Below are 24,813 nucleotides of genomic sequence, written 5' to 3' on the forward strand. Positions count from 1 at the left end.
CATTAACTTTATCTTTTCAGTTAGATAGCAATCTATATTTTTATAAATATAGAAAAAATTTTTTCAAACCCCATGAATTCAAGGAAGTTGGAAGCATGGTGTTAGGAAGGTTAGGGGCACGAATTCAGGTGGTTTTAATTGCAGGTGTAAAAGCTTGGGAGTAACTCAGGGCTTGGCCTTTCTACCCCAGTTTTATGTCATCCACTGAGCTCAGCAAGGGTCAGAATGGACTCAAATGGCAGAATCAATTGTTAAAATGATTTAACCCTCCATGTCTCCTAGGGCATGACAACTGTTCTGTCCTTTCAAACTGGCATGGAAGAGCTTTCCTCTTCAAAGCACTAGGCTAGAGATACTAGTATTGAAAGAGAGAGTTCGATATTATGCAAGTTCTATTTTCTTGTGTTAATTCTTATCTTCTAAAACTACATATTCACTTAGGTAAAATGCCTTTCTAAGTTTGTATACCACACAAAGCTGCAAATGACTCAGGTAAAAGACCATAGAAAATATAAAAGTGTCTGCATGTGTCTGTGTGTGTGTGTGAGACAGAGAAACAGAGAGAGAGGGGAGAGAAAAAGAGGGAGAGAGTGTGTGCGTGTTTTTATGGTGAGACAGATGCTCCTTGGTTAGGTGGGTGCAGACCAGAAAGACAGAGGGTCTGAATATTGAGAGAAGTAACAGTTTTTGATTTCTAAAATCACCACTGAAAATATAGCTCTACAGGGGCTGGGCAACATATACTTAGAATGCCTTTACGTCTTTATACTTTATACTTAAACTGCAACTGCTACAGCATGTATTTCTGCACAGTATGTATTGAGTTCATTGAAACGGGACTGAGGTTAGGCTGTTGTAGACAACATGCCGATCTGACAGACCCCACTGGGCTACATGCGAGTGAAGGCATCAGGACACCACTGACACCTCTCTCCACCCTCTTCCAGCTGCTCCAGCCTGCTGTCTCTGCCTCAGTCCAGGCCCTGATCATTTTTCCCCTAGAAACTTCCTAAACGGTTTTTCTGCTTCCATTCAAGTACTTCTCACCACAGCCTTCAGAGTTATCTTCCCAAAACAGAAATGAAGTCATGTTCTTTTTCAGATGAAAGGTGTTATTTGAAACAAATATTTTACCGTGGCCCACTGAGCGTCGGAACTGCTATCAAAGGCTCCTTTCCAGCCTCTCCTCCCAACACTTGGCCGGATCCCTCCATCCTCTGTCACACTGATCTCTCCCTGGTTCTCAGGAGACTTGCTCTTTTAAGACTCTACTTGGGATTCCTTTCCTTTCTCCCATCTCTACAATTTATGAAACTCTTCATCTTTTTAGACCTATCTGAAATGTCATATCCTGGATTCAAATAGCAATATTCCTAGGCAATGCTCCCTTTATGCTTCCACAGAACTCTATTAGTACCTTTATTTCAGCTGTTTACAAGTTTGCTTACAACTGTAGATGTATATGTTGTTTTCTCACAGGAGCACCCAAACAGTGGCCTGCGGGCCCAGTGAGGCTCAGGATGGCTATGAATGCAGCTCAACACGAAATCGCAAATTTACTTAAAACATTATGAGATTTTTTTGGTTGTAATGTTGCATTTAACGTGTGGCCCAAAACAACTCTTTTTCCAGTGTAGTACAGAAATGCTGAAAGGTCGCACCCCCCCAGGGCCTAGAGGGTCTTGAGAGCAGGCACCTTTCGTTGCCCAACCTACTTCACTTTCTGATCCTCACCCTCCCCCATTCAAACGGGAATAAAATCCTCACCTCACACGATTGTTCCTGAGTGTGATTGAGGTGATATAAGTCAAGACTTTGCTCTGCTTTTGGCATTTTGTGGGAGCTCACTCAGCACTGACTGGTGTTGCCATTGTCACTACCAGCCCTGTAAGAACAGGTATTAACTTGTACCCCCAGAGAATTGTCTAATTTCTGTCTCCAAGAGTTCCTCAGGAAAGGCGAGGAGGGAAGGAAGCACCCATGGATGAAACCATCACAGAACTCTGTTGGCTGCCTTAGTTGCGCTATTTACGTGATACAACCCACTACTCTGTGGACGGGTGTGATCATCTTTCCCAATGAAGAAACTGAGGCTTAGAGGGTTCAAATCACTTACTTACAGTCACACAGCTAATACTGAGAACTGTATTGAGACCCCAGTTATAGATGATTCCAATATTAGTGTTCTTTTATATTAAAATATTGAATGATGGTGGGGGAGACTTACAAGCCAAGCACCTGATGCCTTTGCTTGCCACTCAAATCATGTATACAGTTTTTTTTTTAAAGGAACCGAATAATGTTCAGTTCCTTTTTTTTTTAAGATTTTATTTATTTATCTTTAGAGGGGAAGGGAAGGAGAGAGGGAGAGAAACATCAATGTACGGTTGCCTTTCATGCGTCCCCTGCTGGGAACTGGCCTTCAGGGAACTGGCCTGCAACCCCAGTATGTGCCCTGACTGGGAATCGAACCACGATTGTCTGGTTCACAGGCCTGCGCTCAATCCACTGTGCTACACCAGCCAGGGCTGTATACAGTTTTTTTAAGTAAAAGGAATAATACAGGTGACTGGGTCACCGAACAGAGCAGTGAAAGGAACACGGTCGGTGTGTAAACACCGGTGACTATAACGAAAAGTCCAGTTGCATTTGTTTTAATGTGGATCTTGATAAAGAAACATAAGAAATTTATTTAATATTTATCATCAAGTATGTGACACACATTTGGAGGTCGTGAAACTGCACCACTGAACAAAACAGTTTCCTATCACTTAATTTCTTTTGCACAGAAGTGTTTAAATAGTGAAGCATGAGATCACTTACAGACAGGGCACAGCCAGCCGCTGGTGAAGAGGTCCTCCACATCCGGGATGTTGTTAGGACAGATGCCCTGCTACAAATAATTCACTCTCTCACAGTCTCTTATTAGTAACTATGTAGAACACTTTTATTCTTTCCAGGAACAGATGGTTATTTTAGCACTTCTTTGGCACTATGGTCGTGTGACTGGGATTCTAGGTTATGTTCTTGATATTCATACAGGCTTTTGTAACAAAAATGGGACCATGAGATCTTGTCCAGGGGCTAAGAGCACATTTCCTTTCATTCAGTGGATGTGAATAGCTCTGTCCAAGTCCTCAGTTACTAATGCTGTTTACAGTAATTTTTTAAAGAATATCTGGGCTGCTTAATTACAATGAAGTTTCTTTCCAGTGAAACAACTTGCATTTATTCTAACAGCGTTTGCTCTATATGTGCCTTATATCTTTACACCCTTAGGCTTGGTGCAGAAAATTTTGTCACACTGAGAATTTATCATTAAGTTTAACATACTTAGACCTGATATGTCAAAACTCAGTGGATAAGCTTATTAATAATCAGTTACATCAGCTTAGTATTATCTTAGGGAGTAAAAGGTCAGTAAGTAGTTGTTATCCTACCATTTCATCAGTGGGTTCTCCAAAGACTTCAAGTCATTATTCACTGCTTATAGAGTCACTTGAGATATAAAAAGTCTTTTTATAGTAATGAAAGGACTCCCACAATTAGCCAGAAGGCAGCCATCTATCTTTTTAAATAGCTCAGCTTGGAGGAGAACAGGATACCAGGTGATATTCAGAAGATGAATTGTTATGACAATGATAAAGTTGGTGATACCAATCTCTGTGTTTTTTGCTGTAGGGATGGGCTCCCACACATGCAAAAAAAAAAGACATCAGTGCAGAGTAGAAATTTGTTTCTCTAGAGGCATGCAAACACAGAAACACATTTTGAGGAAGCTCCATATCTGTCAATTCCTTATGATTATTAACTCACATGAGTACAACACAAATCTGTTCTTAATTAATAACCAACATAGCAATAATTTGAAACATTTTATTTTGACAATTGCAGACTTATCAAAAGTTGTGGAAATACTACAAAGAATTCTCAAATACCATTTATTTAGATTCCACAAGCTTTTATTCGTTCTCATTCTCTCATTTACTCTCTCTCTCTCTCTCTCTTTCATCATAAAGGTTAACATCACCAGTAATGGGCAAATCTACAGTACTAGTTTTCACTTAGGACACAACACCACTTGTCAGCATTCCTGCCAAAAAACATAACCTGAACCTAATCAAGAGGAAACACTAGAGAGAGGCCAGCTGAGAGATGCTCTACAAAATAACTGTACACATCAAATATCTGAACACTTTCAACTTGCTGTATGGTCTCAATAAAAGTTATATTTTAGAAGTATGTGACTTAAAATGTGTGACTCCCTTAAAAATGTGTGACTTTTGCTAAATTCTAGAAACTGGAAATTATATTTTTGATGCAACTACTTTTTATAGTAACGTTACTTTGTAAAGATGGCAAACCTTCATATTTTTGTTGTTGTTTACATCAAACGAGTTTCATGACTAGTTGTATCAGGCAGGATCCCAGAAGGAAATGGAAGGTACCCTCAGGGCGGTTAAAGACAGTTGAATGACAGAACAACTTAGGTGTGAGCAGAGTTAAGAGGAAGAACATAGGGCATAGCAACAGAAAGAGACATCCTTGCTACCCATAGTCCAAAAAGGGACAGATGAGAGAGGGGTGTGAAAAGATAATAGGGGAAAAAAGCAATCGTGAAAGATGCATCCCCAAGATTTCCTATAACCAAAATTATAAATTCATGCAAGAGCAGTTTTGATAAATTTACAAATAATGGGTCTATAACACCTTAATAAGGAAAGATGGAGATAAGCCTTACTTGCTTTTAGGAATTCTACACCATCAAAGTGTCCTGTGAAAGGGATGAAGAAGCAGCTTACTGTCCTACTGTGGTGACCTCAGCATCCCCATCAATTAACTAAATGGTACAATAAGCTGTCTAAATATCTCATTGGGTTACTGGGAGTCTTCAGTTCATTACAGTTATATATATAAGCACTTTTAATGTATTCATTTCTTTAAGTTGCAAATCTGTATTATGTCATACATGGTTAATAAGAGCAAATCCCACAAGGTCACAAGTTACAGGTTAGGGAACAATCTTTATTGACAAAACAGGAGTCAGCAACAGTCGTGGTGGGGGCCTGACACTGTCGCACGTGCCCTGGGTCTGCACTCCTGGGGAGGGAGCTCCTTCTGCTGCTGTTGCTCTCTCATCTTACGGAAACGCTGTCTGTAAGGAAACAGATTAGCGGAGGTTCAGGCTGTCTGGGTGAGCAGTCAGTCATTGCTGTTGGTCTGGGGAAGCTAGCCACCCTGCAGCTGGAGAATCTGGAGTCCAAGGGAAGCTACAACACCCTCCACAATACACATACACACACACCAGGGAAGTGAAGCTCCTGGTCCCTCCCTGTCCAGACAAGCCAGAAGGAGCCCCAGGATCACTTCTGAATAAGTATGCTTGTTATATCACGTGGGATATTTACCATATTTCTTCCGCACATTCAGTAATAGCACTGTAAAAACAGAGCATTGGACTACACTGACCTTTGGCTTAATTCAATCTAACATTCTCTGCGATTTCTTATGTTCTTACTTTCTAAAGTTGTGTGATGATCACTAACCCACCAGTGATAGTTTATTGGCTGAAAACATTTTCAAAGATCAAAATTAATTTTAGTCAATATCTAATTAGGAGTTCTTCATAGAGTTCTGCACAATTCCTATTCTGTGAAGTATTTTTTACTCGAAATATTTTTTACACACTGCTGTGCTCAATCTATATAGAAGATGTTCACATAGAATCAAACATATCAATATTTAGGAAAATATGCTGAAATTCCTTAAAATTGATTGTTGTATATGACAAGTGCTTTAATAAATACAGGGTTCAGATAGTTTTTTATTCCCTTTATACCAAACATTTTAATAGTGATTTAAATGGTTTTCTCCTTCTATAAAATATTACTATGCCATGTTTTGACAACATCTCCCTACTTATCAAATATTGTAGGAAATTTGATCAGCATTCATGAGGGACTTCAATCAAAATTAATTCCACACTTATGTGTAAGGGTGGCTGAGCTTGTAAATTGTCATGCCCAAGCAGAATAACTATACTCAGCTCTGAGAACGTAATGTAAAACATGCTGACTGTAGCCAATAACACTGTATGACATCACTGAAAATTGCTAAGAGAGTAGAAGTGCCTTCCCAAAAAGGTAAATACATGAGGGATGAAAGTGTTAATTAACTAAATGGTGGGATTTCTGTCACAATATATACATATATCATATCACCATGAGTCACAGACTTTAAAAACTATACCTCAATAAAGCTAAAAATGAATGAATGAATGTATAAACTTTATAATCATTAAAAAACAATATTCATGTGCTTTCTACTTATTTGAAACTTGACACTGGGCTATACCAATGGTGCCTAATCCTTGGTGTCCTCTATTTCTGTTGAATGTTCTTACAGGTATTCTCCCACAAAAGGCATAGATGCGTAGGAGCCCATTGTTTTTCATTAGAGGCACAAAGACTTGGAAATCCTCATCATTCCCAAACAGCTGACTCTAGAAATGACAGCTCACTAGGGTGACTTGGTTATCAATGCACTTATTTGCACTTCAAAGGGAAGAGAAAACCTGTTTGTTTTCTGATACTCAAGAAAATTTTGCATGTCCTGCTTTTGGAGAATAATCCAAGTAGAACAGCTCGTATTCAAGCTGAGGCCACCAGTCACTCTGGGGAGGTTGTTGACAAGTGGCCCAGATTTTGCAATTTATCCAAAAGGGTGGATTGTTCATTAAACAGAAGCTTCATCAAACATTGCTGTGATATGCTTTACATAAGAAAAGCTATATTCTTTGCTTAACATTCAGAACTTGCTTATGGATTAATTAGTCCATCTGCCACAACAAATGTATTCACCCTTCTTTTGCATTGATTGCTGAAAATGCCCACTTTTCTCCTATCCACTTATCTGTATCAATATAAAGGAAAACAGTAACTTTTTAGAGGACACTTATTTTTTCATACCTGCAAAAATGTGTATATTTTTTCAGCCTACCTGAGTTGATAAGTGCAAGGGTGAAAGGAAGACCTTCACAGAAAATGGTTTCCCACGATTGGTTTCTTTTTTTTAATTCACCAACCATCTATTTGTCAGTTTATGACAAGTATTTTAATAAATGTAGTCTTAATCGTGTCTTATAACTGCTCCAAAATTGACATGACTCATACTATTTTTATTACATATATTTTTATTTAGATACTACTGGCATATAATATTAGTTTCAGGTGTACAGTGGAGTGACTCACCATTTGCCTACCTTACGGCGTGGTGATAGCACTGTCTTTCCACTCAGTTTCAATCCCACTTATACTTTTGTATGAGAACAACCACATGCCTCTATTTATCCCGGAGTCTCTATCATTGGTATCCTCCTTCTCTCGTTTATGCTGTTGCCGATTCTGACAACTTCTTTATGCATAACACCCCTGGTTTCTTATTTATCTCAGGTCAGGTGGCTTCGTCACCATCTCAGAGTCTAGTCGTCCCACTAGGGACTGCCAGTCTCTTATCAGGCATCCATCACCTGAGTCTTCTCAGTTATATTCTCTTGTTTGGTAGCATTAGAACCAAATCAGCTTTGGCCACAGTTAGCAAAATGCCAGATGTTATAGTAATAGAGGGTATATCTCATATACTCCTCATGTTGATTATGACACTCTAATGTCTCACCCATTCTGTTTAACAGCCACTTTAGAAAAAGTCTTTCTCTATGCCGTGCTTAAATCACATTCCCAAACTTCATTAAACACTTCTACATATAAACCTCAAACTCAAGCCCCATAATACATGGGTATTTCTTTTTAACCTTCTAACTGCCTTTCCCCTCTTCTCATCAATTTTGCTCCCAACCCTCTTCATCTAGCTTTTTCTTCTAAAAGTTAACTTCCCTTGGACTCTTCTAGCAAAAGAGTTTTCATCCTTTTACTAGACACCTAGGAGAGTTTGTATCTACACCCTTAACTACCTGTATTAAATGATATACCTTTAATAGATGCCTTCTCCATCTCCTGTCTCATTTCACAAAGCACATAAAAGTTATAGGTCATCCATACAAAACCATGTTTAAGATTGAGACAAGGGAACAGGGCGGGAGTAAGGAAGAGGGAAGACACAAAGGAAGGAGGGAGCAAGAAAATAGGATGGAAAAGAAATATATGGCACCACGAAATATCCAATACCTTGCTGTAGGTTTAGGATCTCACCATTTAAGGAAAAAATGAAGTTTTGCTATTAGTTTACTTGTTAATTTACTACACAATTTGCCTGCAGAATTAAAACTTCAGATATTCTTCCAATGTTATTTTTCTCCCTAGCTGTAACTGATGAGAACCAAGTAAGGCCACTGCCAGCTGTTCTTTCAGTTGTAAAAGGCATAATTTGTAAAATGGTAACCTTTTGATAGGCTTAACAGTATGTTGATGAGCTTCAAGTGAAATGAAAGAAAAAAAGAGTCTGCTGTATTATCAGTGCTTACATTTTCTAAGGAATCATGTGCGGGGGTAGAGCCTTTAAAGGTCACAGACTTCTTTACTTTGAGAAATATCAAATAGCTTATGAAAATAGAGGTCAGCCACATGATAACTGGAAGAAAAGAGCATTCCCCAATGGAAAAAAATAAGATATTTGAGATTACATGGACTGTCCCTTTTTAAGATGGTATTTGATTGTCCTTAAAGATAAATAAAATTTGCATATAAATGCCACCATTGTAAATGAGTGAATGTACAGGTCTTAGAACCAATAGCTGTTGATCTCGCAGTATGAACGCTAATGTGGTCTGCACGTATTGTACTAGCCAATACAATAAGAACTAATGATCTCACAGCCTAAAACACTTCAGTAATTTTTATGTTTCTGCGGAAATTTTATGCATTTCTGGATTTTGCAAAAATAATCCTACTTAGCTCATAGGAACATAAAATAAAGACCATTATCCATAAGGAACTCACTTTTTAAAAATTATTCTTGCTTTAAAGATCACTAAAACAAATAAGAAATAAAGGAATACCAAGACAAGGTTAGCATGTAGGCAAGGTACCAAGCCACCTTCAGGAAGAAATGGAATAATGGCCTTTGTCTGTTCACTACTTAATGGAATATAATTCATGCATTAGTGGGATTTCATGTGTGACTGGAAGAAACTCTGGCCATGATTTATGTTTCCCGTCACCCTCAGATATTGCTTGAAGTTTTTTTTAAAGGATACCGTCTTCTTTGATTTTGCCACTGTTAGGGATCACTCTCAATGCAAAGCTTACAGGAAAAGATAGCCTATTGGCATAGTTTCAGTAGTTTTTAAGTAGCTGATGAAATGGCCAAGAGTTCTCTTCAGATAGGGAAGGGTATGATACTTTGCCTGAGTCGATATTCCCTAAATAGGAGGGACATTGTGAAGTGGGAAACCTGGGGACAAAAAGACAATTTTTCTGTCCCACTGACAAAGCAATCTTCCCTACCACTAGATCAGCTTCCACAACTCTGGAGCTTATAAATACTGATCACTGCACAAAACACAGAGAACGACAACACGAAACAGGTGACACCAGCTTTTAGGTTGTACTTTTCCATCTGAAACTTCTCTTGTCATCAGCTGCCTGCATGTCCTCAGCCCGGAATGCTTGTCACTGACAATAACTCAAGGAATGGATGACTGTGTCCTGTGTTTACATGCTCCCGTATGTCCAGAGTCACCAAGACATCCCAAGGTTGTGCCAGTGAAAGTTTGGTGATCAATTTCAAGCTTAGTCCATGGAGAAAAGAACCAGAGAGTGAATGTACACAGATTGGTGAGCGTGGGCACACTGGCAGGTACCCATGCAGATCTCCAGCTGAATTTTCTTACTTACTAGTGATCCAAAAACTGTACTGGGATACATTTTGCTGGTGAAGAAACTTAATTGCTCTATTTTTGAAGGCACATTAACTCTTTCAGGGCCCATTGAGTAAATTAGCTCCTCTACGTCATTAAGCCTGTCTCTACATGACCTGACAATTTCTACCTGGCACTGTATCATTTACCCCAAAACGCTCCACACTCACTCCGAGCACACATATTCTTTGTCTATTCAGGGAGAGAGAATGTGTTCATTCGATTGACAGCAATTGCTCTATGATCACCACTCAGCGACTCCCTTTGCTTCTTTCCAGGGACCTCTAAGGATTTCCTGGTGCATAGCTGTGAACAGAGCCCCACCAAGAGGCGGGTGTCTCAGTCATCTAGAAATGGTTAAATTTCAGTTTTGAGTACAGTATTGTTCTCCCAAGTATCTTTTACTGTATGCAAAAGCCAACAATATTGATTCATTTGGAGTGAGAATTATAAAGCTATTTCAGGATTCCATACCCCTTCGTTAAAATATAACTTCCACTAAGAGTCAGTGTTATCAGGACCCATTTTAAGGAGATAAGTTGACAACTATTTGAGGGCAGCCTGTACTGTCCATCAAGCGTGTGTTCAGAAAAGTGTGTGATGTTTGGGGTGCCGCAAAGGCTGGGAACATCACTGGCCCTTAATAAGCAGGTGTGAGCGAGTCTCACACAGAAAAAGTAATTTTTCTCTCCCAAATGCCAATAGTTGGTCCTGCTGAGAAGCAGTGATGCAGGACAAAGGCAAACGTCACCTCTTTCTCTGCTATGTCCAGGGCTGCCTGGGAGTGTCATCAATTGGTATAAATTAAAACAGGTAAGGATAGATCCAAAGGGACACAGTACTCTCACTCAGAGGTGTTTCAGCACAGAGTCCCTTTCATGTGTGGATCGTGTAAACCAGCTGTCCTGTTAAAATGCTGGTTCTGATTCAGGAGGCCAGGGATAGGGCCAGGTTCTCTGCATTTCTAACAAACTCTTAGGTGATACTTCCGTTGCGGGCCTACAAACCACACAATAAATAGAAAGGATTTAGGATAAGATGCATGTGATCTTGGATAATACATGATCTTTGATAAAAAAATGATGAATATGAAATAAATTTGACAATATCCCAATAAAAATAGGCTCTAGGCCAGGAAGACTTTGATTAAATATTGAAAATCCCACCAAGAGATTGATAAATCATTAAAAATAAAAGTATATACTTAACATTCCTACCTATCCGAAGATTCAGTGAGCATTTTCTGATGGTGTACTTTCAAAGACACCAGCAGTAATTGTTCTCCTTATCTCCTTTGCTTCCTCCTGTTGGTGAAGAGTTCAAGGAATGCCAATGTCCAATTAAATAGTCCTTTACGAAATTCCTATCAGGGCTGGTTTAAACATTCCCTTCTCACCTTTTATTAATCTATCATGACAGCCTCTCTGTTCTTTCCTCCGAGATGAGCAATGTCCTTTTATCTTCACAGGTCAATGGGAAGGATCTCTCAAAGGCCACCCATGAAGAGGCAGTGGAGGCTTTTCGAAATGCCAAGGAGCCCATCGTGGTTCAGGTGCTAAGGCGAACGCCTCTCAGTAAGCCAATCTATGGAACGGCCCCAGAAGTGCAGCTCATGAATGCCAGCACGCAGACGGACATTACCTTTGAACACATCATGGCCCTGGCCAAACTGAGACCACCCACACCTCCTGTGCCAGATATCTGTCCATTTCTGCTCTCAGACAGGTATTTTTTTTCTGTCTCTTATCCCAAAACCCTATTGGTTCTCATTCATCATTTAGAGTAGGTGTTGGAAAGAATCAGTCACACTAGCAAGCTGACAGTTTTGGAGACAGGTGCTCAGCTCTGTTTGGAAAATATCTTCACTGTGTCTACATCCAGTTAGTTCTCAGCTGTCCCTGTTCGCTACCTTCCCTGACCTACACAGTTGCTTCACCTCAGGAACCAGACTTGCTGAGGTGTGATGAAAAATTCTGGCTCTGATTAGTTCATCTTTGTACTCTCAGTCATCAAAAGCCTCACGCTACTCAAGAGCACCGGTCAGGGAAATAGCTTTTCTCACCAAAGCTGCCAAAAAACCTTATTAAGACTGACACAAAAGCGACATGTTGGCACTGCACTCTCCGCTGTGGGTTGCCTTGCTTTCTCTCTTCTGCTTTTTTGCTTCTTTAAAGGAGAAGCTAGGAAATTAATTTAATTAAAGTGCAAAAACAATTACCCAATATATTGAGATGTAAATAAAAGGTTCTGGCTGTCAGAAAATCAGTACAGAACAACGAAATAAGGAACCATTAAAGGAATATTTCTGCACAGTTTTGACCTAATGTAAAGGCGGTTTAAGATATTTTATTCAAATGGTCCTACTCGTATAGTCTTGGAAGTATGTTTTGCCCCATACACTCTGTTCTGTGACTTCTTAAACAAATACTCAAACATCATTGAGAATTTGCTTTATAAGATCAATAGTCTCTTTAGACTATATTTTCATGGGCTGCTAATGCACTCTCCACGTTGTAGAACTCGGATTTGATCACACCATTTCTCTGCTCTTTAGTGGCTCTGGTAAGTCTATTTCAGTGGGTCACATGTGTCCATTAGTTCACCTGGGATCATGAAAAAGCAGTAACAGTTCATCACCCAAACCCCACCTCGGGCCAATTAAATAAGAATTTTGTAGAATGAAATCCAGGCATCAGAATTTTTCAAAAGTCTCCTGAGGAAATTCTAATATATAGCTACATTTTGGATATTACTCCTCCAAACCCCAAATTTCAGGAGGGTGGAGGCACTGTTTGACTTGACTTTATGGGTCCATCTATTACTTATAAAATAGCTCCTTCTGTCAGGCACTGGAGTAAATCAGGTGCTGGGCAAAAAATGGAATAAAAATAAAGTCCCTGTTTCCTAGAGCTCATATTCTAGAGGGTAAGATAAACAACACACAAGCACACAAGTACTTAATATTCATTAGCATAGCCTGACACAGAGTAGCCATTCAGTCAATACTTCCTTGAATGAAAAATAATAGCTTGCATTTATTAGCTCACTTAGCATATTTTAGGTAATATTCCAAGTGTTTTACATTTATTAACTCAGTCCTCACAATAACGTTTGGAAGAAGTTCATTGTATTATTACCATATTCATGTCACCAACGTTAAGTGACTTGGCCAAGGTCACATAGCAAAGAAGCGACACGGCCAGGCCTCTGAGCCAAAGAGGTCGAAGTGCCCACTCTTGTGCCCACTAGGCCGTGCTGCCCTCCCTAAGCCCTGCAGACCTCAACATACAGGCCACCTCCTCTAGCAAACTTCCTAGGGCTGCAGTAGGTCCATCCCCACCATGTGCTATCACGGCTTCTGTGTTTTCCCCTTAATTATCACACTATTTAAAAATTTCCACTCTGCTGCTTTACCCAATTCATAGGGAAAGAATTGGATTTTGTGTGCCAACATATTTCCAGCACTTGGCGTAGAGCCTGGGATCTGGGAGACATGCAATGTTTATTGAATGAATAAGGTGTTCCTCCCAGCAGAGCTCCCTTCTTACAAACAGAAGGACAAGGGAAATTCATCAGATACCCCAAACAGTAAGCTCTGACATTTTACCAGCCCAAATGGGCTTTGCAGAGCCAGTCCAGATTTGAGCAAGTGGGGTTTCCCTGTTAGACCAGCAAGCAAGGTGATGCATGTACTACTTTTATTCCTTGGGCCCATGTTGCTGAACCTTGTAGGGGGCAGATGGTAGTGAGAAGAGGCGTGTAGAATATTCACACTGACTGTGAAGGCACCAGGATGGTTCTCTCCCTTATTTCAACTATTGATGAGAAAACTAATTTATGCTACTAACTCCAGTTTTTCAGTAATGTCCCCACTGTCAGGGCTTAAAGTTCTCACCTGCATTGAACTTGGCTCATCGCACTTAGGCTTTTTCATTGACTTTTAGAGATAGAGATGACCTTGTGCCCTCTGCTGTTGAACGATGCTTAGCCTTTATATGATGTAGTATATCTTATCTATCATAGCATATGATTTGAAAGCACTTCTATCAATTATTGAGAACATTTTCCCAAAGTTAAAGGGTACATAAAAGTCATGTACAGGCCCTGGTCTCCCTGACTTCCTTTACTTAATCAGCTCTGTTTCTACCCAGAAATTTTCTAAAGAGACTATGAAACCCTGCGGCTTATATAAGCCTCATATATAAAGCTTTCTAGAGAGTTATCACCATGAATGCTATTTAATATTTGTACAAGAGCCCTTTTTCTGAAAGAAAACGTGGGTTGTGACAGAGAATGAGGAGGGAGGTCTTAAGCAATGGTGGCAATGTGAGTATGTTTCACAATCTGAAAAATATATGCTTTGAAAACTGATGTCAAAAAACAGTCTGGGGCTGTGTATTATGAAATTGGTAGCACTTTTTTACAAAATGCCCCCTTTGGGCACTGTGATCTCAAATGCCACACACCCATACATGGAGCGGGTCCCATTTGCTGAAACAATAATGGGGCCAGAGAGTATCAACAAGGCACTGTGGCCTGTCAAAGAGCTCACAGCAGCCTTCACAGAATGCAGCTCTGACCATAGGTCCTTATGTCAGAATTCTTTCAGAAAATTGAACTGATAGACTTCATAAAGGTTGAGAAAGAAAAGCAATTACTTATTCTGAGCTGTATTTCTTTTCAAGGCTAGACCAATACAGGTCTTACTGCAAAGCAGAGAAAATGAAAGTGAAATTCTAAAATCAGTTTTAATCTTGAAAACAACCCTCCTGATCCATTCCTATCATATTGCTACATTCCCCATAGCTGCCATTCTCTTCATCCGATGGAGCATGAATTTTATGAGGACAATGAGTATCTTTCCAGCTTGCCTGCTGATGCAGACAGAACAGAGGACTTTGAATATGAGGTAAGATTATTTTCACACCACTTCACATTTCTTCATGAAGTTATGGTTGAGAAGTTTTGCATAAAAAAGAAAAATTAATTTATTACTATAAGAAATGTTTTGTCAAGTGTCTATCTAGGGTAAGGCCTTTAAAATATTTTTAGTTTTGGCTATTTGACTCTAGTATTTTAAGTGTATGTGGAAACATCTTTCTAATACAAGCTTGAAAACAATTTGCTAACATTTCCTGCTGATCTGTATAAATGATATTACAGCAGCTACATTTTTTCTTCTTTCCTTAATATAAGAGTATTTCCAAGTAGAGTTTGGAGAAGGAATTGTACTTAAAACTAAGATAGTGCTTACTATTTTGATTCACAGTATAGTATTTTAATTTTAATTAATAAACTCAATTTTATTATATGTCACATTCCCCTTCATAAATTAAATATTCTTATTTTGTGTACTCAAAAGAACAGTATCACTGACTCTCTAGAGAGATGCCTTCAAGCCCTTTGTGGTTGAACCATGTTCAGTCTTCCCAAGGTATATGTTTGAGTATCTGTACAGTGATATGAAATAGTTCTGAAAGCCCATCTGTTAATTATTTAAGAGTTCCCACAAAAGTTAAAGGATTTATTCTAATATTTCCTCTGCTTCTGCAGTCTGTAACTCTAGGAAAGGCTTCAGACTACTCTGACATTTGAAAATACAATGGATTAAGGAGGTAAAGAAGCTTTGGTAAACAGGCAGAGAACCCACGATTATCTGCCCTTTCAGTGCTTTAGATGATGTCATACAAGTTCAGCAAAATGTTCTTTTCCATTTTACAACTAGGAAATCCTGAAATCTCTTCCCTTAGGAGGATCTAAAATCAAATAAGGCCACTTCGGTGAAGCTCACCTAAAGCAAACAGGCGTTTATTTGCAGTCTTCCCCCTGCAAAAGTCATTTCTGGGGATTATAGAAATCAGAATGCTTTTCAGCCAGAACTTGGAAGTATGTTCAATGATACTCAGCATCTGGATAGACAATTTTTTCATTGTTATTGTTCATAGTAATTTTTATCACCCTCTGATAAGTTAATTGAAAAGTTGGATTGTATAAATCCACTCAAGTCCTGGTATGGACTGGAATATCCATTAAAATTTGTCTACTCATACTAAGTAAATTATAGAACTGTGTTACTTGTCCCAATAATTCAAGATTAAACAATATTTTTCTTTCAGTTAATAGTTTGGGTTTGGGTTCAGTTAATACTCTCAGCTTTTCAGTTAGCTTGTGCCTTAAGGTTTTACTAAAATAAACCTGTGTGCTAGGGGAGGGCTTGAGAGAGAGACTTGCTTAGGTCAAGCATATATGAACAGGAAAAAAAATCCTTTCAATTAATTAGCATATAATTGAATATCACATCACAGACAGAATCCTTTTCATTTCCAGAGGGCCACCGTAACTGAGCCACAGCCTCTTTTTGACTGACAGCCACCAGCATCAGTGGGAGGACAGTGGTCATGCCCAAACAAGTCCTCTGTAGCCTGTAATCTCAACTAATCACAGCCTTTTAGTTGTTAATTTGCTGTCAGCTCTGATTCTCTTGCCAAAGTCACCTTTCTGACTGATTGAAATAAAGAATGTTCCTGTGAAATTTAAATGAGAAAGAAGTTATTTTGACAGGCTTCAATCATGAGAGAGGATGCATTTGAGAATAGCATGCATGGTTCATGGTGGGGGTGGAGTCGTGGGAGAATACCCCAAGATAGTTTTACCAAGAGTAGGGGAGAGGAATGATTCCATCCAGTACTTCCCAGTCTGTTACAGTTACGTGGCAGAAGTGCACAACCCACCCCTCGTGGCTGCATCAGATTGGACTGCGAAAGCCAGTCAGTCCACTGCTATCACCAGAGCTGATGGTGGCCACTACACTAAATGGAGAATACATAGAAATGCTAATCCTGTCTTTATTATGCACTATTGCACTTAGAAAGACCTGCGTTTCTGTGACAGCTAAGATAACGCCAGCTCCTCCAGGAGTTCTGGGGATGCCATGGATGACCATCATTGGGAAGGGCCAGTTTTGGGGCACTTACAGAATATTACAAGAAACTGAGGCCTAAGGCCAAAGAGGGGACTTTATCTCAAAAAGAGATGCAAATTCTTCCTCAACCTAAGCATGAGCATATTTTAGCAGGCAGTTGGGAGAGTAGAAAGAAGACTCCTTTCCATCTGCTTTCATGCATCTGTACTGTGAATATTTAGTGAGCACTTAAAGATGCAGGTTCTTATCTAAGTTTGGCATTGATGAAGCCCCTGCCCTAGTTCAGCTTAACCTTTAGGGGAGAGTGTTGGACAATAAACAAATAAATAACAACATAGTACATTAAATGGTGACAAGGGCTAGTGAAGAACAGCAAGCATGGCTAACAAAGGCAGAAATGCATGGTGTTGGGACGGGGAGTTGCTCTCTTGTTCAGGTGGTCAGAGAAGGCCTCTGTGTGAGTTCTAAAGGAATTAAGAGAGCTGGCCATATGGATATATCTGAGGGAGATGCTTTCCAGACAGAGGGAAGGGGAGCACAAAGGACCTGAAGCAGGAGCGTGCCTGGTAGGCGGGGAAGTCAGAGTGAGTAGGGCCACACCTTGAGGAGCCCTTGGCTTTTACATGAGATCCAAGCTTGGTGGAGAAGAAAGACTAGGGCCATGGTGTGAAGCCCTAGCAAGATCCCTCTGGCTGCTGGAATGAGATTGACCGTGAGGAAGCAAAGGCTGCAGCAGAGCAGTTAGGTACAGGGGAGACATGGGTTGGACCTGGATGGCTGTGGAGTAAGTGCCAGGATGTCTGAAGAAGACCACACACCCTGGCCCTCAAGGTCTGCCTTAATGTCTTTGTTTCCATTACTCGCCTGAGATTTTTAATATACCTTATGCTTTGGTGTTTGTTTTTCCTTCTTACTTTAAAAGCAAAACATCATAGGCCACAGTGAAACACAGCTTCTGATATCCACTGAGGCTAGTGTAGTCCATCTACTCATTAAAAGACAGAAAGCATACAGACCTGCAGTTCTGAACTTGCTCAGATGCAAACTATGCAACTATGTAGGTCCTTTTTAAAAGGCCTGCTCACTATTATTTCAGTGAACCAAAGCTGATGTATCTTGTAAATATATATTTAGGGACTTTTAGGACATGGATTACGGACCCAATAGACAGAAACGGATCTGCCTATCTTGTAAATACATAGTTAGGGACTTTTTAACATGCACGTTATTGCACCGATAGACTGTAACAACTCCCTCTGGGGCCATGGTGGACAGCAAATGCCTCTTTGGAGATGTTATTATAGTCAATGTGTCAATGTTATGATGACTGTGCTATGTTAGGGATCTCTGTAAAATTTTAATGACACTCATTTCTCTCCATAGCCTATCACCACTTTACCTAAGAAATTTATTTGATAGGGTTTAAAATTTTCCCACTGTGCTTCAGAAAAGTCTCAAAGAACCAGCCTGAAATTAAAAGACTCACAGCTTGAAACTTGTTCTCTTTAAAAAATGATGCCATTTGTTCTCTAATTAAAAATGATAAATGATTTTAATTTTATTTTGAGAGAAAAATTAAAATATTTTAAAATTTAACCCATGCACTTTTCTTAAGAGTCAGGATGTTCCACACCATCAAAATACCACTGAGGATTAAGTGTCTTCTCTTCTTTATTTTCAACTTGATTCATTTTTTTTCTAGAGCCAGCTAAAGGTTGAAATAAATCATAGATAGCCCTTAGCAAGTCAGAGGCAGATCTCAAATCCAACCTCTATCAGAAATAAAGGGAAAGGCTTCAAAAAATATAGCACTCTTTGGCCCAACTCCTAATGAAGATATGTTTGCAATTGCCTGGGTGCAAGATGTTAAATTTTTTGCAGTATTTGCCATTAACTCTCAAGTCAGTGCTGATAGAGGAGAGTCAGAGAACTAATCAGGGCAACATTGTGATAGTGCGAAACATCACATGAACCAAGGCAAGCAAATAATTTAAGCCTGTAGATTTTCATCACTTTAAAATGCTACTTGAAATCATTTTTACTGCTCTCCTGAAAACCAAGTTGAAGAAAACATATTCAACAGCCTAAATTAAGTATACTTAGAGTTCCCCTCATGTGTGCATTGTCATCAAAATGAAAAAGGATTTAGCAGATTGCTTGAAGAGGTATTAAAGGTGGAAAAAAGAGAGGACAAGTGTATGTCAGAGTTCAGAGAACATGTTAACTGAAAACCAAACATGGGCCAGTGTCTACAAATAAGAAAGAGTATTTAGCATGTTAATTAGCTTCTTCTTGGCTATCTTATGCAAAGCATAAGTAAACCCTTGTGCTATGCTGAGAAGTGTCCTTTTGCAAAAAAACGTGCAGAATATTTGTGACAATTTACGTTATGTCATCTCTCTCCTACATAGTGAGGGAAAAGAAAATTAAGAACCAAAGAGGTGTTCATTCAAAAAAAACAAGAAGATAAGCATTGATGGGATTTCAGTAATATCTCCTTGAGCAGCTTCATGATAGGTGAAGCCAAGTCTGCCTGGCTTGCAGGTGTAGAGTTTCTTGGCTCCTTTGTAGGCTGTGAGGGCAGAGGCCATATCTGCCTTCTTCATCACTGCATCACACCAGCTGTTTGACAGTGGTGCTCAGTATTTGCTGAATGAATAAGTGCAGAATTCCCTTGCTGTCTGCTTGGACCAACCTCTGGAGAGTGTACTACCTTTCCTTCTTTGAGTACAAGGGAATTGGAAAAGAACTGGGACCACCGTGCAGCTATACCAGCTTTCTTTTTATAACAGGTGTTTGTTCTTCAGGACACAGGTTCTAATTCTAGTCCCCTATTTCTTATATTTAAACATTTTGAAGGAAAGGGCCAAAATGATGGGGTAAGGAGGCAAGGGGAGAGATAACTAAGGAACTGGAATTTAAATGGTCTCCATGAAAATTCACCTTCGTGGTTATCATTTAATAAAACCATAGAATCTTATATATCGCATGAATTTGACATGTTCTCTAATCCACCCTGGACCCTTTTGTAATCTTTTCATCAAGCGGTCACTCAGCAATTTTGTGAACCACTACAGTGGGCAAGCAACTGAGCACCTTCCCTGGTAGCCGATTCGGACTGAAAACCTCTGGGTGTTCAGAGAAGGAAATGTGTCAGTGAGTTTGAAAATTAGTGGTGGAAGAAGTATATTTGGAAGAAGTATATGAAACATAACTCATGAAAAGCCTATATATATATATATAGCTCTATGTAATATATATATATATATATATATATATATATATATTCTCCCTACATTGTGATGGATACCAGAGGAAGACAAATTAGTGTGGCAAGTATGAAACTGTAGAACTCAGCATTTTTTAATCCACTGAACGCTTTATATTTCACTGGTCTCTTTTCTTCCACTTACTAGTCACATTTAGAATTATTAATGAAATATCTAAAACAATTTTATACCACTTACTACTGGGGCAATAAAATCATCCATTTAAACAATCACCTTCATGAGTTTCATTCTGTTGGAAAATTTATGGAATTGAAAACTGATCTAGATGAAGTGTGAAAATATTTTTATTACTTGAACATTTAAGCGAAGATGGTATCCACAGTCAGTTTGGAGTTGGTTCATTGAAATGTCGATTAGTGACAAGAGCATTTTCTTTATTATGTCAGGTTAAAATCTTAATCATGGAGACCAAACCAGTCAGTTGTTATATATGCGGGCTTGTATTTTCAGACACTCCTCCTTCATAATATGCTCCTCCTTCATAACCACCGCCTCCTCCCTTGTCTAGATCATTGTGCTATTTCTGGGTCTCCTTGGGCCAGTCACTCCCTGGTCTCCGCAGTCCATCCTGTTCACCAATGGCAGCTCAGTCCTCCTCAAGTGCGCTGCTCATTGTACCTTTGCCCGTTCACCATCCTGTATGGCTCTATTCCTTGAAGTAACTCTAAAACCCCCTGCCTGGTGTTGACGATCCTTTGTACTCTGCCGCCACCCCACTTTCCCAGGCGTTCTGGGGTCAAACCCCACAGCGCAGCGATGCGCAGAAGAAGCCACGTGCTTTTCCCTCTCTGTGCCCTTTCTTACTGGCGTCTCCACTCCTCGGACGCCTTTCTCAAATTTTTTTCTCACCACTGAACTCTCATATCGCATACTATAAATATATATTTTGTCCTCATGCCCTGGGTTACAATTTATGTGCTTTCTCTTCTAGTTTGTTTTTCTAATTATCCATCACCGGGAGAGCCTGTCACAGGCCCTGGCTTGCAGGCAGTGGGCACTCAGCAGCATTTGCAGGATGAGTGAATAGACTATTGATCATTGCTGCTGCTGTTCTTACAGTGTCCTGAGAACAAGTACAAAGAGCTAAATGAGGGGAAAGGAAAAGAGAGCTGATGTGGAATAGAAACTTAAATAAAATGTAGAAGTCTTTTTTTTCCCTTAAAATAATTCAGTTAAGAGCTTAGAAATTAAAGTAAATGGATCGTAGCATACTCTCAGGCCAGATCATAAAAGAAGAAAATTTGCTTGTTGTTGTTGTTGTTGTTGCCTTTCTAACGTGGAAGATGTGCACGGAAAACCCAAAGAAACAGACTTGCTAATCGACATAGGAGAAAAATGATGGGGGTTTGGTTCGTGTTAGGATAACCATGCCTCCTGGTTTGCCCTAACCATGCCCTTGCATGACTGACGTTCTGGGTTAATTAGAAACAGCATCTTCTTCCACTTTCAAAAGTGTCCTAGTCCCACATTACATTATATGGTTGTCTTAGTTTTTATACCTGTTGAACCTTAATTGAGGCCGAGGTTTTGGAATCACATTTCACATAATCCTAATATTCCAAGCAGAGAAGACTCACAATCTGTCATTTTGAACACTCCTGTTTATTAAGTTGAATGGTTTCCCTAAGTTTTGATTTTCTATTTTTTTTAACAGAAAAGGTCCTCCTTAGGGAGTGACTGGAAGGAAAATGCCACAGAGTTGGAAATAGTCATCAAAGTTATTGTAACTACTTTAGATTTCTTACTGAAAGAAATGAGATTAGTATTAGTGTTAATGTGGCCATGTAATTTCATAAAACAAATATGAGGCAAATTTATTTTTCGCCTCAGTGATTATGACAACACTAAACCTTATTTCCTAAGAAAACAATGAAAAGCAAATTTAACTTTCTAAATAGGTTATTAAACAATGTAACCATGAGCTCATTTATTTTACTGGGACTCTAGCTATAAAAAGAAGATTCCTTACACTAAATATACGAATTTTATCAAGATGCTGACATTTAATTTTTGTTTAAAGATGCTCCTGATGCATTACTGATGATGATTGCCTTGCATTACTGAAGAGGGTTGGGGAAGGCTGTGTTTAAGGCGAACATTTGCATTTCAAATAATTTTTCCCAATAACTTCTATTCTGCTTTGATAAACTATTTTCATAGGGGCAAAGAGAGGAGAGTTCTCTTTTTAGATAAAAAGTAAATAAGGATTTTCAGTGTCCCTACCAAAGGCAATATAATTTAGTGGCAGGAATCCAAACAGCGTCTGGTTCCAGTTCTAACTCTGTCTCATGAAGGGAGGGACCATTTGCTTCTTAAATCACAGAATCCTCACATGTGAGCTTTGTAGAATATCAGTGTTCATTTGGGATGACTTGTCCTCATCCAGTTTTCCCATGATACTAAGTTAAACGAAGTGACACAAATGCATAGACAAATTCTTTAAAATTTTACATATATTTTAACATTTCAAACACATCAACCACATTTTATAGGTTTTTATGAGAAGTGCACATACACTCCTATGGCCACTGTCTAGTGGTCATATTGGTCACTGTCTAGTACCATACCGTACCAGTTGGTACAGGTGGTACACCTCTTCATATTGTCTGACGTTAGCTTTTGTGTTTAGAACAAGTTAACTCTTATAAATTCACCCATTAGAAATGCCTCTAGCTTTGTCCGTATTTCTCGAGACTGCTTTTAACCTTTGAAGTCTGTTATGGTTCCACACAATTTTGGGATAGTTTCCCATTTCTGTGAAAAATGCCACTGGAATTTTGAAAGGGATTACACTAAGTCTAGCTGTGGCTTTGTATAATGTGGACATTGTAACAGCATTAATTCTCCTGATCTATGAACACAGGATATCTTTCCATTTATTTCTCTTTTTCAAATATCTTTTCATCAAAGTCTTATCGTTTTTAGTGTACAGATATTTTACATCCTCGGTTAAATTTACTTCTAAGTATTTTACTGTTTTTGATGCTATTGTGAGTGGGGTGATTTTCTTTCTTTTTTAGCTATTTTATTCTTAGTGTTTAGAAACTCAACTGCTTACCACATGTTGATTTTGTATTCTGCAATTCTATTGAATTTATTAATTCACACAGTTTTTCATGAGATCTTTAGGATTTTCTACATATAAGATCATATTATATGCATAGACAATTTTCTTCCTCTCTGATTGGGATGCCTTTTATTCCTTCTTTTTGCCTAATTGCTCTGGCAGCAGGAGTAGTGGGAGTCACCCTCGTCTTGTTCTTCATCTCAGAGGAAAAGCTTTCAACCTTTCACCACTGTGTATGTTAGATGTGGGCTTCTCATGTTTGGCCAGTATAATATTGAGGTACATTCCACCTATACCCAATTAGTTAAGAGTTTTTGTCATGAAAGAATGTTGAATTTGGTCTAATGCTTTTTGGTCTAATGCATCTATTGAGATGATCATATGATTTTTATCTTTCATTCTAGTAATGTGGTACATCACATTTATTGATTTGCATATGTTGAATCATTCATGCATTTCGAGGATAAATCCTACTAGATCACTCTGTAAGATTCTTGTAATGTGCTGTTGAATTCAGTTTACCTATATTTTCTTGAGAATTTTTGCACCTATATTCATTAGGGATATTGGCCTGTATTTTTCTTGTTTTGTAGTGTCTTTATCCAGTTTGGGTACCAGGGTAATACTGGCCTTGTAAAATGGGTTTGGAAATGTTCCCTTCTCTTTAAATTTTTGGAAGAATTGATGAGGATTGGAATTATTTCTTCTTTAAAGGTTTCATAGACTCACCAGTAGAACCATCTGGTCCTGGGCTTTTCTTTGTTGGGAGATTTTTATTGCTGTCTCAATCTCCTGCTCACTTTACTGCTCATGTTGTTTATGTCTTCATGATTAAGTCTCGGTAGTTTGTACGATTCCAGAAATTTATTCTTCTAAGTCATCTAGTTTGTTGTTGTATATTTACTTATGGCAGTCTCTTGTGGTCCTTTGTATTTAGTGGTCTCAATTATAATGTTTTCTCTTTCATTCCTGATTTTATTTGAATCTTGTCTTTTTTTTTCTTAGTCTGGTAAAGGTATGTCAATTTTGTATATCTTCAAAAAGTCAGCATTTACCTTCATCAACCATTTCTGTTGTTTCTCTGGTCTCTATTTCATTTATTTCTATTATATTCTTTTTTATAACTTCGGGGGTATTCTGTTATTCTTTTTCTAGTTCCTTGAAATATAAAATCAGCTTGTGTATTTTAGATCTTTCTTTCTACTTAACATAGGCTTTTGTCATCCTAACTTCCCTCTTAGGCCTACTTTTGTTTCATTGCATAGATTTTGGCACATTGTGTTTCATTCGTTTCAAGCATTGCTGTGATTCCCCTTTTGATTTCTTCTTTGGCCATTGGCTGTTGAGCAGTGCATGTTGATTTCCGTACAACTGTGAATTTTCCAGCTTTTCTATTGTTATTGATTTTTATATGTGTGCCATTGTGGTCAGAAAGATGCATAATAAAATGTCAATCTTCATGGAGGCATAGGTGGGAACACTTTGTGTCCTCATACAACCAAATCTAAAAATAATAAAGTTTTAACAACAATAAACACAACAAAACTACACGGAAAATTGAGTATGGAGTCCAAAAATAATGAACTGCTCAGCTAAACCAGTGAGAGGGGCGAAGTCAGCAGCTAAGCGGGTCAAGCAAAAAAGATTCCCTGACCCAGGC

General features: G+C 38.8%; 1 protein-coding gene across 2 annotated transcripts in view; it reads left to right on the forward strand.

Annotated features, from left to right (window-relative positions):
- PDZRN4 (PDZ domain containing ring finger 4) overlaps positions 1 to 24,813 on the forward strand; it is a 328,124-nt gene that overhangs the window by 261,793 nt on the left and 41,518 nt on the right. For both annotated transcript variants that reach the window (XM_053661858.1, XM_037135022.2), the window contains 2 exons: positions 11,343 to 11,599; positions 14,681 to 14,783. In XM_053661858.1, the coding sequence (XP_053517833.1) occupies positions 11,343 to 11,599; positions 14,681 to 14,783 (360 nt within the window). The remainder of the gene's footprint in view (positions 1 to 11,342; positions 11,600 to 14,680; positions 14,784 to 24,813) is intronic.

The sequence above is a fragment of the Artibeus jamaicensis genome, unplaced genomic scaffold (assembly GCF_021234435.1).
Source record: "Artibeus jamaicensis isolate MK-2021 breed Jamaican fruit bat unplaced genomic scaffold, CSHL_Jam_final contig_233, whole genome shotgun sequence".
NCBI lineage: Eukaryota > Metazoa > Chordata > Mammalia > Chiroptera > Phyllostomidae > Artibeus > Artibeus jamaicensis.